At 47.6% G+C, this 16,531-nt stretch overlaps 1 protein-coding gene across 1 annotated transcript in view; it reads right to left on the reverse strand.

Annotated features, from left to right (window-relative positions):
• Window positions 1–16,531, reverse strand: part of LOC145356551 (glutamine-rich protein 2) — a 175,229-nt gene that overhangs the window by 55,651 nt on the left and 103,047 nt on the right. The window contains exons 8-9 of the mRNA XM_080209314.1: window positions 15,261–15,348; window positions 6,519–6,722 (exon numbers count right to left, since the gene is read on the reverse strand). Coding sequence (XP_080065440.1) covers window positions 6,519–6,722; window positions 15,261–15,348 — 292 coding nt within the window. The remainder of the gene's footprint in view (window positions 1–6,518; window positions 6,723–15,260; window positions 15,349–16,531) is intronic.

The raw sequence follows: 16,531 nt of genomic DNA on the forward strand, positions 1-16,531 counted from the left end.
TAATTAAGAAGGCAAATGGAATTTTGTCCTTCATTGCTAGAGGGATGGAGTTTAAAAACAGTGAGGTTATGTTGCAGCTGTATAAGGTGCTGGTGAGGCCACACCTGGAGTACTGTGTACAGTTTTGGTCTCCTTACTTGAGAAAGGATATACTGGCACTGGAGGGGGTGCAGAGGAGATTCACTAGGTTGATTCCGGAGTTGAGAGGGTTGGATTATGAGGAGAGACTGAGTAGGCTGGGGCTATACTCATTGGAATTCAGAAGAATGAGGGGAAATTTCATAGAAAGGTATAAGATTACGAAGGGAAGTTGTTTCCGCTAGTGGGTGAAACTAGAACTAGGGGGCATGGCCTCAAAATAAGGGGGAGCAGATTTAGGACTGAGTTGAGGAGGAACTTCTTCACACAAAGGGTTGTGAATCTGTGGAATTCCCTGCCCAGTGAAGCAGTTGAGGCTCCCTCATTGAATGTTTTTAAGGCAAGGACAGATACATTTTTGAACAGTAAAGGAATTAAGGGTTATGGTGAGCGGGCGGGTAAGTGGAGCTGAGTCCATGAAAAGATCAGGCATGATCTTATTGAATGGCAGAGCAGGCTCGAGGGGCCAAATGGCCGACTCCTGCTCCTAGTTCTTATTAATCCGGAGCACCTGGAGAAAACCCACGCAGACACAGGGAGAATGTACAAACCCCGCACAATCAGGTCCCTGGAGCTGTGAGGCAGCAGTGTTAACCACTGTGTCACTGTGCTGCCTACTCCTGCACCTATTTTCTGTTTCTATGAACAGTTTATCTGACTGCATGGAATGTGCAATGGAATCCAATATTAGAACAGCACAGGACAGGCCCTTCGGCCCTCCAAGCCTGTACTGACCATGCTGCCCGACTGAACTAAAACCCCCTGCCCTTCCAGGGACCATGTCCCTCTATTCTCATCCTATTCATGTATTTATCAAGACACCCCTTAAAAGTCACTACCATATCCACTTCCACTGCCTCCCCCCATCAAGCGAGTTCCAGGCACCCACTGCTCTCTGTGTAAAAAACTTGCCCTGTACATCTCCTTTAAAACTTGCCCCTCACACCTTAAATCTGTGCCCCCAGTAATTGACTCTTCCACCCTGGGAAAAAGCTTCTGATTATCCACTCTGTCCATGCCTCTCATAATCTCGTAGACTTCCATCAAAGTGATACTAATGAGATTGGGGATATGGGGCACTGTTTCAGAGTTTGCAGATGGTGTGGAGGTTTAGAAAGAATGACAGAAAGATTCAGGGGAACACGGGCAGAAAGAGCAGAGATAACAGGTCAAAGTTAAAACAGTACCAGGTGAGATGAAGCTTTTGGGATAAAAAGAGGAGAGACAATATAAACTGAATATAACTTGAGAGGGTTAGGTCAGGCAGAAAGATGGGAATGTAGATCAGAAATCCTTGAAGCAGGCAGGAAAAGTTGAGAAGATAATAAAAAAAAGCATACAGGTTCTTTAGTAGGAGGATGAATGCGTGGCTGAGGGATTGGAGCAGGGGGCAGGGATTCCGGTTCCTGGATCATTGGGACCTCTTTAGGGGCGGGTGTGACCTGTATAATAAAGACGGGTGGCACTTGAATCCCAGGGGGACCAATATCTTGGCGGGAAGACTGGCTAGGGCTACTGGGGGGACTTTAAACTAGAAAGGCTGGGGGGAGGGAATAGTGATGAGGAGACTGGGAGAGGAGGTTAGCTCACAAATAGCGAGGGATTGTAGACAGTGTAAGAGGGAGGATAGACGGGTGATGGAGAAGGGGAGTGCTCAGACCGAAAGTTTGAGATGTGTCTATTTTAATGCCAGGAGTGTAGTGAATAAAGTGGATGAGCTTAGAGCGTGTATTGCTGCTAGGGAATGTGATGTGGTGGCCATTACGGAGACTTGGATGTCTCAGGGACAGGACTGGGTACTTAAGGTGCCGGGTTTCAGATGTTTCAGGAAGGACAGGGAGGGAGGCAAAAGAGGTGGGGGAGTGGCACTGTTGATCAGGGACAGTGTCATGGCTGTAGAGAAGGAGGATGCCGTGGAGGGACTGTCTACGGAGTCTCTGTGGTGGAAATTAGGAACAGGAAGGGGTCGATAACTTTGCTGGGAGTTTTCTATAGGCCGCCCAATAGTGACAGGGAAGTTGAGGAGCAGATAGGGAAACAGATTAGGACTACTACTTAAAGGGTGAAAAGCTGCAGCATGCTACGGTACAGAGGGACCTGGGGGTCCTTGTGCATGAGTCGCAAAAACCCAGCCTACAGGTACAGCAGGTGGTCAGAAAGGCAAATGGGATGCTGGCCTTTATCGCGAGGGGGATTGAATATAAAAGCAGGGAGGTCTTGCTGCAGCTGTATAGGGCACTGGTGAGGCTACAGCTGGAGTACTGTGTGCAGTTTTGGGCGCCGCACTTACGCAAGGATATTTTGGCCTTGGAGGGAGTGCAGAGGAGGTTTACTAGGCTGATACCGGAGTTGAGGGGGTTGAGCTATGAGGAGAGGCTGAATAAACTAGGCTTCTACTCGTTAGAGTTTAGAAGGATGAGGGGAGATCTCATTGAGACGTATAAGATGATGAACGGGATGGATAGGATAGAGGTGGAGAGGCTCTTCCCGCTCAGAAAGGACAGTAGGACTAGGGGGCACAGCCTCAAGATAAGGGGGCGCAGTTTAGAACGGAGTTGAGGAGGAACTTCTTCACGTAAAGGGTGGTGAATCTCTGGAATTCTCTACCCGTTGAAGTGGTTGAGGCTACCTCGCTCAATATATTTAAGACGCGGGTAGATAGGTTTTTGGTAGGCAAGGGAATTAAGGGTTATGAGGAGAAAGCGGGAAAGTGGAACTGATCCACTTCAGATCAGCCATGATCTTATTGAATGGTGGGGCAGGCTCGAAGAGCTAGATGGCCTACTCCTGCTCCTATTTCTTATGTTCTTATGTTATGTTTTAGATCCTAGAGAGATGTAATAATAACAGAGTTGTCGTGATGGGAGACTTTAAATTCCCAAACATTGATTGGAATATCCCTAGGGTAAGGGGTTTGGATGGGGAGGAGTTTGTTAGGTGTGTTCAGGAGGGTTTCCTGACACAGTACGTGGATAAGCCTACAAGAGGAGAGGCTGTACTCGATCTGGTACTGGCTAATGAGCCTGGACAAGTGTCGGATCTCTCAGTGGGAGAGCATTTTGGGGATAGTGATCATAACTATATCTCCTTTACACTAGCATTGGAAAGAGATAGGATCAGACAAGCTAGGAAGTGTTTATCTGGAGTAAGGGGAAATATGAAGCCATCAGGCAGGAAATTAGAGATGTAAATTGGAAGGAGGTATTCTCGGGGAAAAGTACCGAAGTAAGGTGGCAGATTTTCAAGGATTGTTTGTCTGGAGTTCTGCACGACAATGTTCCGAAGCGACTGGGAGGTTTTAGTAGGTTACTGGAATTGTGGTGCACGAAAGTTGTAATGAATCTAGTCAAAAAGAAAAGAAAAGCGTACAAAAGGTTCAGGGAGCTAGGTAATGTTAGGGATCTACAGGAGTATAGGAAGGAACTTAAGGAAATTAGGCAAGCCACAAGGGAACATGAGAAGGCCTTGGCAGGTAAGATTAAGGAGAACCCTAAGGCGTTCTACAAATATGTGAAGAGTAAAAGGATGAAATGTGAAGGAATAGGACCTATAAAATGTGATGGTGGGAAAGTTTGTACAGAACCGGTAGACAAAACAGATGTGCTTAATGAATACTTTACCTCGGTATTCACGATGGAAAGTGATCTGGGAGGTTGTACTGCAGGCTTGCGGTGGACTGAAAAGCTGGAGTATGTGGACATTAAGAAAGAGGATGTGTTGGAACTTTTGAACAGCATCAAGATAGATAAGTCGCCGGGACCAGATGGGATGTACCCCAGGTTACTGTGGGAGGTGAGGGAAGTGATTGCAGAGCCTCTGCGATGATCTTTGGGTCATCGATGGAGGCGGGAGAGGTTCCAGAGGATTGGAGAATTGCGAATGTGGTTCCTATTTTCAAGAAAGGGAACAGGGATAGCCCGGGAAATTACCGACTGGTGAGTCTGACCTCAGTGGTTGGTAAGTTGATAGAGAAGATCCTGAGAGACAGGATTTATGAGCATTTAGAGAAGTTTCCTATGATCAAAAGTAGTCAACATGGCTTTGTCAAGGGCAGGTCGTGCCTTACGAGCCTGGTTGAGTTCTTTGAAAATGTGACTGAACACATTGACGAAGGAAGAGTGCTGGATGTGGTTTATATGGACTTCAGCAAGGTGTTTGATAAGGTCCCCCATGCAAGACTTCTTGAGAAAGTGAGAGGGCATGGGATCCAAGGGGCTGTTGCCTTGTGGATCCAGAACTGGCTTGCCTGCAGAAGGCAGAGAGTGGTTGTGGATGGGTCTTTTTCTGTATGGAGGTCGGTCACCAGTGGAGTGCCCCAGGGATCTGTTCTAGGACCCTTGCTGTTTGTCATTTTCATAAATGACCTGGATGAGGAAGTGGAGGGATGGGTTAGTAAGTTCGCCGACGATACGAAGGTTGGTGGTGTTGTGGATGGTCTGGAGGGATGTCAGAAGTTGCAGCGTGACATAGATAGGATGCAAGACTGGGCGGAGAAGTGGCAGATGGACTTCAACGCGGATAAATGTGTAGTGGTCCATTTTGGCAGGTCCAATGAGATGAAGGAATACAATATCAAGGGTAGGAGTCTTAGCTGTGTAGAGAATCAGAAGGACCTTAGGGTCTGGGTCCATAGGACTCTTAAATCGGCCTCGCAGGTGGAGGATGTGGTCAAGAAGGCGTATGGTGTACTGGCCTTCATTAATCGAGGGATTGAGTTTAGGAGTCGGGAGGTAATGCTGCAACTTTATAAGACCCTTGTCAGGCCTCATTTGGAGTACTGTGTGCAGTTCTGGTCGCCTCACTATAGGAAAGACGTAGAAGCTATTGAAAGGGTACAGAGGAGATTTACAAGGATGTTGCCTGGATTGGGAGGCATGCATTATGAAGATAGGTTGAGGGAGCTGGGTCTCTTCTCCCTGGAGAGATGAAGGTTGAGAGGTGACCTGATAGAGGTTTATAAGATGTCGAGAGGAATAGATAGGGTGGATTCTCGGAGGCTATTTCCCAGGGCTGAAATGGTCACTACGAGAGGACACAGGTGTAAGGTGCTGGGGCGTAGGTACAGAGGAGATGTCAGGGGTAAGTTTTTCCCCCAGAGGGTGGGGAGTGAGTGGAATCAGCTGCCGTCGGTGGTGGTAGAGGCGAACTCGCTGGGGTCTTTTAAGAGACTTCTGGATGAGTATATGGGATTTAATGGGATTGAGGGTTATAGATAGGCCTGGTAGGTATGGATATGATCAGCGTAACTTGTGGGCCGAAGGGCCTGTTTGTGCTGTAGTGTTCAATGTTCTATTAATAGAGTTAGAGTTTAAAACCAAGGAAGCTAAACTTTGTGAAACATGGAGAGACTGGAACAAAAAGGAGAAAGTAAAGATTGACCGAGATGTTCAAATAATGATTCTCATAGAAATCCTACAGTACGGAAAGAGGCCATTCAGCCCATTGAGTCTGTATTGACCATAATCCCACCCAGGCCCTACCCCCATATCCCTATATATTCACCTACAAATCTCTCTAACTTACGTATCTCAGGACACTAAGGGGCAATTTCCTACTCCTGCTCCTATTTCTTATGTTCTTATGTTCTTATAACCAATCAACCTAACCCGCACATCTTTGGACTGTGGGAAGACACCGGAGCACCCGGAGGAAACCCATGCAGACACGAGGTGAATGTGCAAATTCCACACAGACAGTGACCTGAGCCGGGAATCGAACTCAGGTCCCTGGAACTGTGAAGCAGCAGTGGTAACCACTCTGTTACCGTGCTGTCCTTACCGATTCTGTTGGAGGAGCGAGTAAGGAGAAAGGGTTTATATTGGCAGGAGGATGGGCGGTCTGGGTTTAAAATCGCGAGCCAATGGGGAAGTTGAATGAGTTGTGAGCTGGAACAATCTGTGTGAAAGGGCCATGAGAGCAGATTCAATAAGTACTTTCAAATGGGAAGTGGACAAATACTTGGTATGGGGGTGTGGGGGGGTGGGCGGGAATGATGATAAAGAAAGAGCAGGTCTTAGTCGATAGCTTTTCATGGGGTTAGCAAGTGCAAACTGGGCTGAATGGCCTTTTGTATGCTATCATTCTGGTCTGTGTCTGTTTAAATGCCTTGTCCCAGTACAGCTCACTACACAGTGAATGGATTCACATTCCAACAGAATTCCAACACAGCAATCGACATTCCTCAGCAACTGCCTCCGTAATATTCCAACAATCTTGCTGTGAGGAGTTCCCCACCCCAATAAAATTCCTGGCCTCTATTTGGATGTCCTGCATTAACCGGAGGGGAGACAGCAGCAAGCTTGGTGCCGACTGACTGAGCGAACGGCATTTTAAACTCATCTTCCTTTGCTCCATTCCTCTCCGCATCACAATACTCCTACCTGAGCACTGTCTTCTGCCGATTCCAGCATGCTGTTAACTGTAGCCTGGAGTTTCTGGAACCTCTGACACAGATTGCTGGCATCTTGACTAACGTCTAAACTGCAGACAGGACAGGTACCTTCTGTCTCCACACCAAGACTCATCCCCAGCAGTGCACAGGAAGAGCTCATGATTTTCTCCAACACGGGCCCTAACTTGTCCAACTGTGGAAAAAAACACAGGATGAGGTTACACACACATATCCTGCAACAGAGAATCAAACACAGGGTTGTTATCTGTGCAATGGAATGGATGGTGTCCAGTGGACACACACAGAAACAGAGAAACACGGAACATTACAGCACAGTACAGGCCCTTCAGCCCTCAATGTTGTGCCAAGCTATGTCCAATCCCAAGATCAAGCTATCCACTCCCTATCATTCTGGTGTGCTCCATGTGCCTATCCAATAACCGCTTGAAAGTTCCTGAAGTGTCCGACTCCACTATCACAGCAGGCAGTGCATTCCACACCCCAACCACTCTCTGAGTAAAGAATCTACCTCGGACATCCCTCCTATATCTCCCACCATGAACCTTATAGTTGTGCCCCCGAGTAACAGCTACATCCACCCAGGAAATAGTCTCTGCACGTCCACTCTATCCCCCTCATCATCTTATAAACCTCTATTAAGTTGCCTCTCATCCTCCTCCGCCCCAAAGAGAAAAGCCCCAGCTCCCTCAACCTTTCCTCGTAAGACCTACCCTCCAAACCAGGCAGCATTCTGGTAAATCTCCTCTGCACTCTCTCCAATCTTCCATATCCTTCTTATAGTGAGGTGACCAGAACTGAACACAATATTCCAAATGTGGTCTCACCGACATCCGGTACAGTTGCAGCATAACCCCATGACTCTTAAATTCAAACCCCCTGTTAATAAACACTAACACACTATAAGCCTTCTTCACGGCTCTATCCACTTGAGTGGCAACCTTCACAGATCTGTGGATATGAACCCCAAGATCTCTCTGTTCCTCCACATTCCTCAGAACCCTGCCATTGACCCTGTAATCCGCATTCAAGTTTGTCCTACCAAAATGAATCACCTCACACTTGTCAGGGTTAAACTCCATCTGCCACTTTTCAGCCCAGCTCTGCATCCTATCAATGTCTCTTTGAAGCCTGCAAGAGCCCTCCACCTCATCCACTACTCCACCAATCTTGGTGTCATCAGCAAATTTACTAACCCACCCTTCAGCCCCCTCTTCCAAGTCATTGATAAAAATCATAAATAGCAGAGGACCCAGCACTGATCCCTGTGGTACACCGCTGGTAACTGGCCTCCAGTCTGAAAATTTTCCCTCCACCACCACCCTCTGTCTTCTATGAGACATGATTTGGAGATGTCGGCGTTGGACTGGGATAAACACAATAGGAAGTCTCACAACACCAGGTTAAAGTCCAACAGCTGCTGGACTTTAACCTAGTGTTGTGAGACTTCTACGAGACAGCCAGTTACTTACCCAGTCGGCCAAATTTCCTTCTTTCCCACACATCCTTACTTTCTTCATGAGCCTACCATGGGGAACCTTATCAAACGCCTTACTAAAATCCATGTATACGACATCAACTGCTCTACCTTCGTCAACACACTTAGTTACCTCCCCAAAGAATTCATTCAAGCTTGTGAGGCAGGACTTAACCCTTACGAAACCGTGCTGACTCTGCCGGATTAAACTGAATCTTTCCAAATGGTCATAAATGCTATCTCTCAGGGCCTTTTCCATTAACTTACCGACCACCGAAGACTAATTGGCCTATAATTACCAGGGTCATTCCTATTTCCTTTCTTGAAGAGAGGAACAACATTCGCCACTCTCCAGTCCTCTGGCACAATCCCTGTGGACAGTGAAGACCCAAAGATCAAAGCTAAAGGCTCCGCAATCTCAACCCTTGCCTCCCAAAGTATCCTAGGATGTATCCCATCTGGCCCAGGGGACTTATCCACCCTCTGGTTTTTCAAAATTGCTAATACATCTTCCCTCAGAACATCTACCTCCTCCATCCTATCAGCCTGTATCACTCACTCATCCTCAAAAACATGGCCCCTCTCCTTAGTGAACACTGAAGAAAAGTATTCATTCAATGCCTCACCTATCTCTTCTGACTCCATGCGCAAGTTCCCACTACTATCCTTGACTGGCTCTAACCTCACCCTGGTCAGTCTTTTATTTCACACATAAGAGTAAAAAGCCTTGGGGTTTTCTTTTATCCGACCCACCAAGGACTTCTCATGCCCCCTCTTAGCTCTCCTAAACCCTTTTTCTAATTTATTCCTAGCTTGTAACCCTCGAGTGACCCAACTGAACCTTGCTTTTTTCATCCTTACATACGCTTCCTTTTCCCTCTTGTGACATTCAAACTCCTTTGTGAACCATAAATATCCATATCCCACAATTCCCATATATCCCCTCCAAAGAGGACAAACATAGAAACATAGAACAGTACAGCACAGTAAAGACCCTTTGGCCCTTGATGTTGTGCTGAGCTTTGTCCGAAACCAAGATCAAGCTATCCCACTCCCTATCATTCTGCTGTACTCCATGTGCCTATCCAATAACCGCTTGAAAGTTCCTAAAGTGTCCGACTCCACTATCACAGCAGGCAGTGCATTCTACACCCCAACCACTCTCTGAGTAAAGAATCTACCTCGGATATCTCCCACCATGAACCTTACAGTTATGCCCCCTAGTAACAGCTACATCCACCCGAGGAAATAGTCTCTGAATGCCCACTCTATCAATCCCTCTCATCATCTTATAAACCTCTATTAAGTCGCCTCTCATCCTCCTCCGCTCTAAAGAGAAAAGCCCCAGCTCCCTCAACCTTTCCTCATAAGACCTACCCTCCAAACCAGGCAGCATCCTGGTAAATCTCCTCTGCACTCTCTCCAATGCTTCCACATCCTTCTTATAGTGAGGTGACCAGAACTGAACACAATATTCCAAATGTGGTCTCACCAAGGTCCTGTATAGTTGCAGCATAACCCCGCGGCTCTTAAACTCAAACTCCCTGTTAATAAATGCTAACACACTATAAGCCTTCTTCACGGCTCTATCCACTTGAGTCACAACCTTCAGAATCTGTGGATATGAACCCCAAGATCTCTCTGTTCCTCCACATTCCTCAGAACCCTGCCGTTGACCCTGTAATCCTCATTCAAGTTTGTCCTACCAAAATGAATCACCTCACACTTACCAGGGTTAAACTCCATCTGCCACTTTTTGGCCCAGCTCTGCATCCTATCAATGTCTCTTTGAAGCCTACAAGAGCCCTCCACATCATCTACTACTCCACCAATCTTGGTGTCATCAGCAAATTTACTGACCCACCCTTCAGCCCCCTCTTCCAAGTCAGTGATAAAAATCACAAATAGCAGAGGACTCAGCACTGATCCCTGTGGTACACCGCTGGTAACTGGACACCAGTCTGAAAATTTTCCCTCCACCACCACCCTCTGTCTTCTATGATACAGCCAGTTACTTATCCAATCGGCCAAATTTCCTTCTATCCCACACCTCCTTATCTTCTTCGTGAGCCTATCATGGTGAACCTTATCAAACGCCTTACTAAAATCCATGTATACGACATCAACTGCTCTACCTTCGTCTACACACTTAGTTACCTCCTCAAAGAATTCAATCAAATTTGTGAGGCAGGACTTACCCCTCACAAAACCGTGCTGACTATCCCGGATTAGACTGAATCTTTCCAAATGGTCATAAATCCTATCTCTCAGGACCCTTTCCATTAACCACTTCTTCCATTTTCCAATCCTTCCAACAGTGTGGTGACCAGAATTGAACACTATATTCCAAGTGCTGCCTAACTAAGGTTCTATAAAGCTGCAACATGACCTGCCAATTTTTAAACTCAATGCCCTGGCCAATGAAGGTAAGCATGCCGTATGCCTTCTTGACTACCTTCTCCATCCACATTGCCACTTTCAGTGACCTGTGTACCTGTACACCCAGATCCCTCTGCCTATCAATACTCTTAAGGGTTCTGCCATTTACTGTATATTTCCTATCTGTAAGAGGCGACCACAAGGAAGCAAGGTTATGAAAAGAATCAATGCGGCCAAGCTAAAGAACCCCAGCATAGCTTCAGCACTGGCTGAAGACTTAGAAATCAAGCTTGCTGACCTACACCTCGCAGGCAGCGCTGAGGATGACTGGGAACGCTTCAGGGATGCTTTCCATACATCTGCGCTGAAGACACTCGGGCCCTCTACCCACAAGCAGCATGACTGGTTTGGTGAGAATGAGGAGGAGATACAGGCTCTACTTGTTGAAAAGCACCATCTTCATCGGGCCTGTCAGAACGACCCATGATCAGCTGCCAAGAAAATTGCTTTTCCCAGTGCTCACAGGACAGTCCAGAATAAACTGTGTAAAATGCAGGATGCCTGGCTGAGCGCCAAGGCAGATGAAATACAGGGATATGCTGACAGAAACGACTTGAAATGGTTCTATGAAGCCCTCAACACTCTCTATGGACCTCAATCTGTTGGGAGATCCCCCCTCGTGAGTACAGATGGTACAACTCTCATTACAGAGAAGGCTCGGATCCTGCAGAGATGGGCTGAACACTTTGAAACCGTCCTCAACCAACCGTCATCTATTAACGATGAGGCAATAGACAGGATTCCCCAGGTTGATATCAACAGCGCCATGGATGACCCACTGGTAGCCGAAGTCACGAAAGCTGTCAGCCAGCTATCCAGTGGCAAAGCCCCAGGGGCAGATGCCATACCCGCAGAGATCTATAAATCTGCTGGTCCTGTACTTATCGAGAAGCTCACTGAGTTGTTCCAGTCCTTTTGGAAGCAAGGATCCATTCCTCAGGAACTTAAAGATGCTTCCATCGTACACCTCTACAAGAGGAAGGGCAATCGGCAAGTATGCAACAACCACCGAGGAATCTCGCTGCTCTCCATCACAGGAAAAACCCTCGCAAGAGTCCTGCTAAATCATCTGGTCACTCATCTGGAGCTGGGCCTGTTTCCAGGGTCACAGTGTGGCTTCCGCAAAGGTCGTGGGACTATTAACATGATTTTTGCTGCGCGCCAATTTCAGGAGAAGTGTCAGGAGCAGAATTGCGAACTGTACACAACCTTTGTTGACCTCGCGAAAGCCTTCGACACTGTAAACCGGCAAGGCCTGTGGAGGATCATGTCAAAATTCAGCTGCCCCCCCAAATTCATTCAGATGGTGCGCCAGTCCCATGATGGCCAGAGTACTGGATGGCAGAGAGTCCTCTGAGGCATTTCCAGTCACCAAGGGCTGTGTGTTCGCACCCACACTGTTCAGCATGATGTTTACTGCCATGCTGAATGATGCCTTCCAGGACAGTGTTGCTGGAATCAGCCTCAAGTACAGAGTGGATGGGAAGCTCTTCAACCTGAGGAGACTTCAAGCTGTTACCAAAGTGAAGGAGACTGTTCTGAGAGATTTTCTCTTTGCCGATGACTGCGCCCTGTATATTGGCTCAGAGCCAGAGATGCAAGTCAGTATGGACAAATTTTCCACAGCTTGTGACAACTTTGGACTCACCATCAACATTAAAAAGACCGAAGTCATGCACCAGCCTGTTCCTCATGCACCGTACACAGAACCCATAATCACAATCAAAGGGCAGAAACTACAGGCAGTGGACCAGTTCACTTATCTTGGCAGCACCCTCTCCCAAGCAGTGACTATTGATACAGAAGTTAACTGCAGAATAGCAAAGGCAAGTTCTACTTTCGGTAGACTGCGCTCCACTGTATGGGAACGTCAAGGAATCAGCCCAGCAACAAAACTGAAGGTCTACAACACCGCGGTACTCACTACCCTCCTGTATGCCTGTGAAACGTGGACTGTGTATTGAGGGCATGCAGGATAGCTCAATCATTTCCACATGACTTGTCTTCACAGAATATTACACATCCGATAGCAAGACAAAGTACCAGACGCTGAAGTTCTGTCTAGGGCAAATCTACCTTCAGTCCACACACTGCTGATGAGAGCACAGACCCGGTGGGCAGGTCATGTCATCCGTATGTCAGACCAGCGCGTACCCAAGCAGCTCCTTTTTGGGGAACTCTCTGCTGGAAGACGCTCGCATGGAGGGCAGAAGAAACATTTCAAAGACACACTCAAGGCCTCCCTGAAGTTGCTTGACATTGACACGACCACCTGGGAAACGCTGGCACAAAACCGCCCTACCTGGCGCTGCCTCATCCACAAAGGCTGTGAAGCTCACGAAGCAAGGTGTATTGCTGAAGCACAACTTAAGCGCGAGCTGCGCAAGTCCAGAGCCACCAGCGCAACAACTACAGTGTCTACACAAGTCTGTCCAATATGTGTCAGGACATTCCGTGCCTGAATTGGCCCTGATCAGTCATCTTCAGACACACAGCAACCAGCCTCAAAATGACTAATGGTGTCGAGGTCCTCATCGATGACGATGGACAAACAACGCCTTTCTGTATTAGACCTTCCAAAATGCATTATCTCACACTTATCCAGAAGGAATAATGTAGAGAGGAGTTATGTGATTAAAGGTAGACAAATTAGGAGTATAGAAACACAGAGGGACCTGGGAGTGCAGGTTCACAAATCCATGAAGGTTGCGACACAAGTGGAGAATGTTGTCAGGAAGGCTTATGGAATGGTAGCCTTTATAGGAAGGGGGATAGAGTTTAATAGCTGCCGTCTAATGCTTCAGTTGTATAGAACGTTGGTTAGACCGCATTTGGAGTACTGCGTCCAGTTCTGGTCACCTTACTACCGGAAGGACGTGGAGTCTCTGGAAAGGGTGCAGAGGAGGTTTACCAGGATGTTGCCTGGCATGGAGGGGTTGGGGTACGAGGAAAGGTTGGAGAAACTGGGACTGTTCTCCTTGGAAAGACGGAGATTGAGGGGGGACATGATAGAGGTATATAAGATACTGAAGGGAATAGACAGGGTCAATAGTGAGAGACTGCTCCCTAGATTGGTAACAAATACAAGAGGACATGATTTAAGGGTGAGGGGGGAGAGATATAATTTGGATATGAGAGGAAGGTTCTTTACGCAGAGAGTTGTGGGGGTATGGAACGCGCTACCGAGTAGGGTGGTGGAGGCAGGAACGTTGGAATCGTTTAAGGTTCAGTTAGATAGGCACATGACTGAAACGAGGACGGAGGGTTATGGTAGGAGTTATTAAATAAGGTCAGAACCTCAGGAGACACCGGAAAGGCAGGCTTGTGATTAACGTTTTTGTCTTTTATTCCGCAGGTGGAGGTCCACCTCGTTGTCAAACGAGGGGCATGCACACGGTGGGTCGTGCGTGGGCTGCTCTTGGAGGTTCCGGGAGTGGCCTAGTACTTCGTGTCGGTGTGTGTGCTTGATCCTGGACCGGTAGACGGGCGCCGCAACAGCTCAGTGACTAGCACTGCTAGCTGTGCAGATACATGGATTTGGGCCTGTGTCTGTGGGAGTTTGCGCATTCTCCCTGTGGTTGCGTGGGTTTCCTCCGGGCGCTCCGGTTTCCTCCCACACCCCAAAGATGTGCTCTTAGGCTGATTGGTTTTACCAAATTGACACTATTCTCCCCTGAATCTGGCTAAGTCAGGGGTTCTATTCGTAGACACGCAGGGTAGAATAGGTGTAGGGTGATGCGGCGGCGCGGGCTCGTTGGGCCGAAGGGCCTGTTTCCCGTGCTGGGTTGTTCTTTGTTCTTTGTTCTTATTAAATTCCATCTGCCATCTCTCCGCCCAAGTCTCCAACTGATCTATATCCTGCTGTATCCTCTGATGGTTCTCATGATTATCCACAAATCTACCAACCTTTGTGTCATCTGCAAGCTTACTAATCAAACCAGTTACATTTTCCTCCAAATCATTTATATATATTACAAACAGCAAAGGTCCCAGCACTGATCCCTGAGGAACGCCACTTGTCACAGCCCTCCATTCAGAAACACACCCTTCCACTGCTACCCTCTGTCTTCTTTGACCGAGCCAGTTTTGTATCCACCTTGCCAGCTCACCTCTGATCCCACGTGACTTCACCTTCTGCACCAGTCTGCTCTGAGGGACCTTGTCAAAGGCCTTACTGAAGTCCATGTAGACAACATCCACTGCCCTACCCTCAATCATCTTCGTATCTTCCTTGAAAAACTCGATCAAGTTAGTGAGACACGGCCTCCCCTTCACAAAACCATGTTGCCTCTCACTAATACGTCCACTTATTTCCAAGTGGGAATAAATCCTGTCTCGAAGAATCCTCTCCAATAATTTCCCTACCGCTGATGTCAGGCTCACCGGCCTGTAATTACCTGGATTATTCTTGCTACCCTTCTTAAACAAAGGAACAACATTGGCTATTCTCCAATCCTCTGGAACTTCCCCTGTAGCCAGTGAGGAAACAAAGATTTCTCTCAAGGCTCCAGCAATTTCCTCCCTTGCCTCTCTCAGTATTCTGGGGTATATCCCATCAGGCCCTGGGGACTTGTCTACCTTAATGTTTCTCAAGAACCCCAAAATCACCTCCTTTTTGATCTCAACGTGACTCAAACTATCTACACATCCTTTCCCAGACTCATCATCCACCAAGTCCTTCTCTTTGGTGAATACTGACACATCCCACAACTCCCCATATATCCACTCTATTTCCCACAATTCCAGTTTCTGCTATATACGTTTGTAATTTTCTCAGGATTCAGAGTAGTTTCTGACCTGTTGCTGCATTAATCCACTGCCCTCCACACTTTCCTGGAATCTGCGTATTCCCTTCAATTCTTCATCAATCTTCGTCACCGTCTCCCTGGGAACATGGAGATTAACCATTAGAATATACTTCCCTCAAAGAGTTTTTCCAAATCAACAGATCAGAACCAGGTAAAAATGAGTCTAAAATCTAATATTTGGACAGAACAAGGTAGATAACACCTTTAACACAGAGAACCATCAACTAGGACTATCCGTGAAGAAAGGAGGCCCTGTTTTTGGAGCTGGGATTGGTCCTGACTGGAGGTAAAAGGGAGGAAGGGCCAGTGAGGGAGGCAGGGGTAGGGGGGATGTGGGGGGGAATGGGAGGCCGGGGAGGGGAGGGGGTGAAAAGTGAATGAGGGTTTTTTAAATCAAACAAATTGTTGTTTTCCTCAATGGTGCCTCTTAGTGCCAGGATTTCAGGGAGGTTCAGGTCAGGATTTTGTCTGGGTGAAGCTGAGTCTCCACAGGCTCCATTCCTGGTGGATCAGTTCCTGCCAACAGTTGGTCCACATTCGTCCCCCAGGTGAGAGCTCCGTACGAGGCAGATCCAGTCAGTGCAAAGATCGAGGATCCTGTGGATTCATACCTTCCCAAAACTCCTCATCCTCGGTGGAAGACACAGGGTGGGATTCTCCCCAAAAACCATTCAAAGTCTCAAGTTTGCAAAACTGGAGTAAATCCTGTGGATTTTTCTGAGCAGGAGTTTGAAAATGAATCTCTTTCATGCCATGTACTGCAGAGCAGGTATCATGCTGAGGGGCTGTTCCCCTCCAAAATAGGTTTTCGGTCCTGGAGGCTACAGTTGAGGAGGAATCAACTGGGGATAGCCAAAGGGAGCAGGTCTCTGGGGGTGAGCCTAGTGTGAAAGCTCAGGTGGTTAGGGGATGTAAAAGATTGGGCCTCGTGATTGGGGACTCCACAGTTAAGGGGACGGATAGGAGAGTCGGAAGTAATGGTAGGGACTCAGGGCTGGTGTGTTGCCTCCCAGGGGCTGGGGTCCGGATTGTATCGGAAAGGGTATTCAGGACTCTTAGGGGAGAGGGAGATCAACCCCAAGTTATAGTTCATGTGGGGACGCATGACATAGGGAGGTTAAGGGAAGGGAATATTAAGCAGAAATTTATGGAGTTGGGGTGGAAACTAAAGGCCAAGTCAGACAGAGTGGTTATCTCCGGACTCTTGCCTGTGCCACGGGATAGTTTAGAGAGGAATAGAGAGAGGGAAAGTTTGAACTC

This window comes from Carcharhinus amblyrhynchos, chromosome 21 (genome assembly GCF_965287045.1).
Source record: "Carcharhinus amblyrhynchos chromosome 21, sCarAmb.v2.hapA, whole genome shotgun sequence".
Classification (NCBI taxonomy): domain Eukaryota; kingdom Metazoa; phylum Chordata; class Chondrichthyes; order Carcharhiniformes; family Carcharhinidae; genus Carcharhinus; species Carcharhinus amblyrhynchos.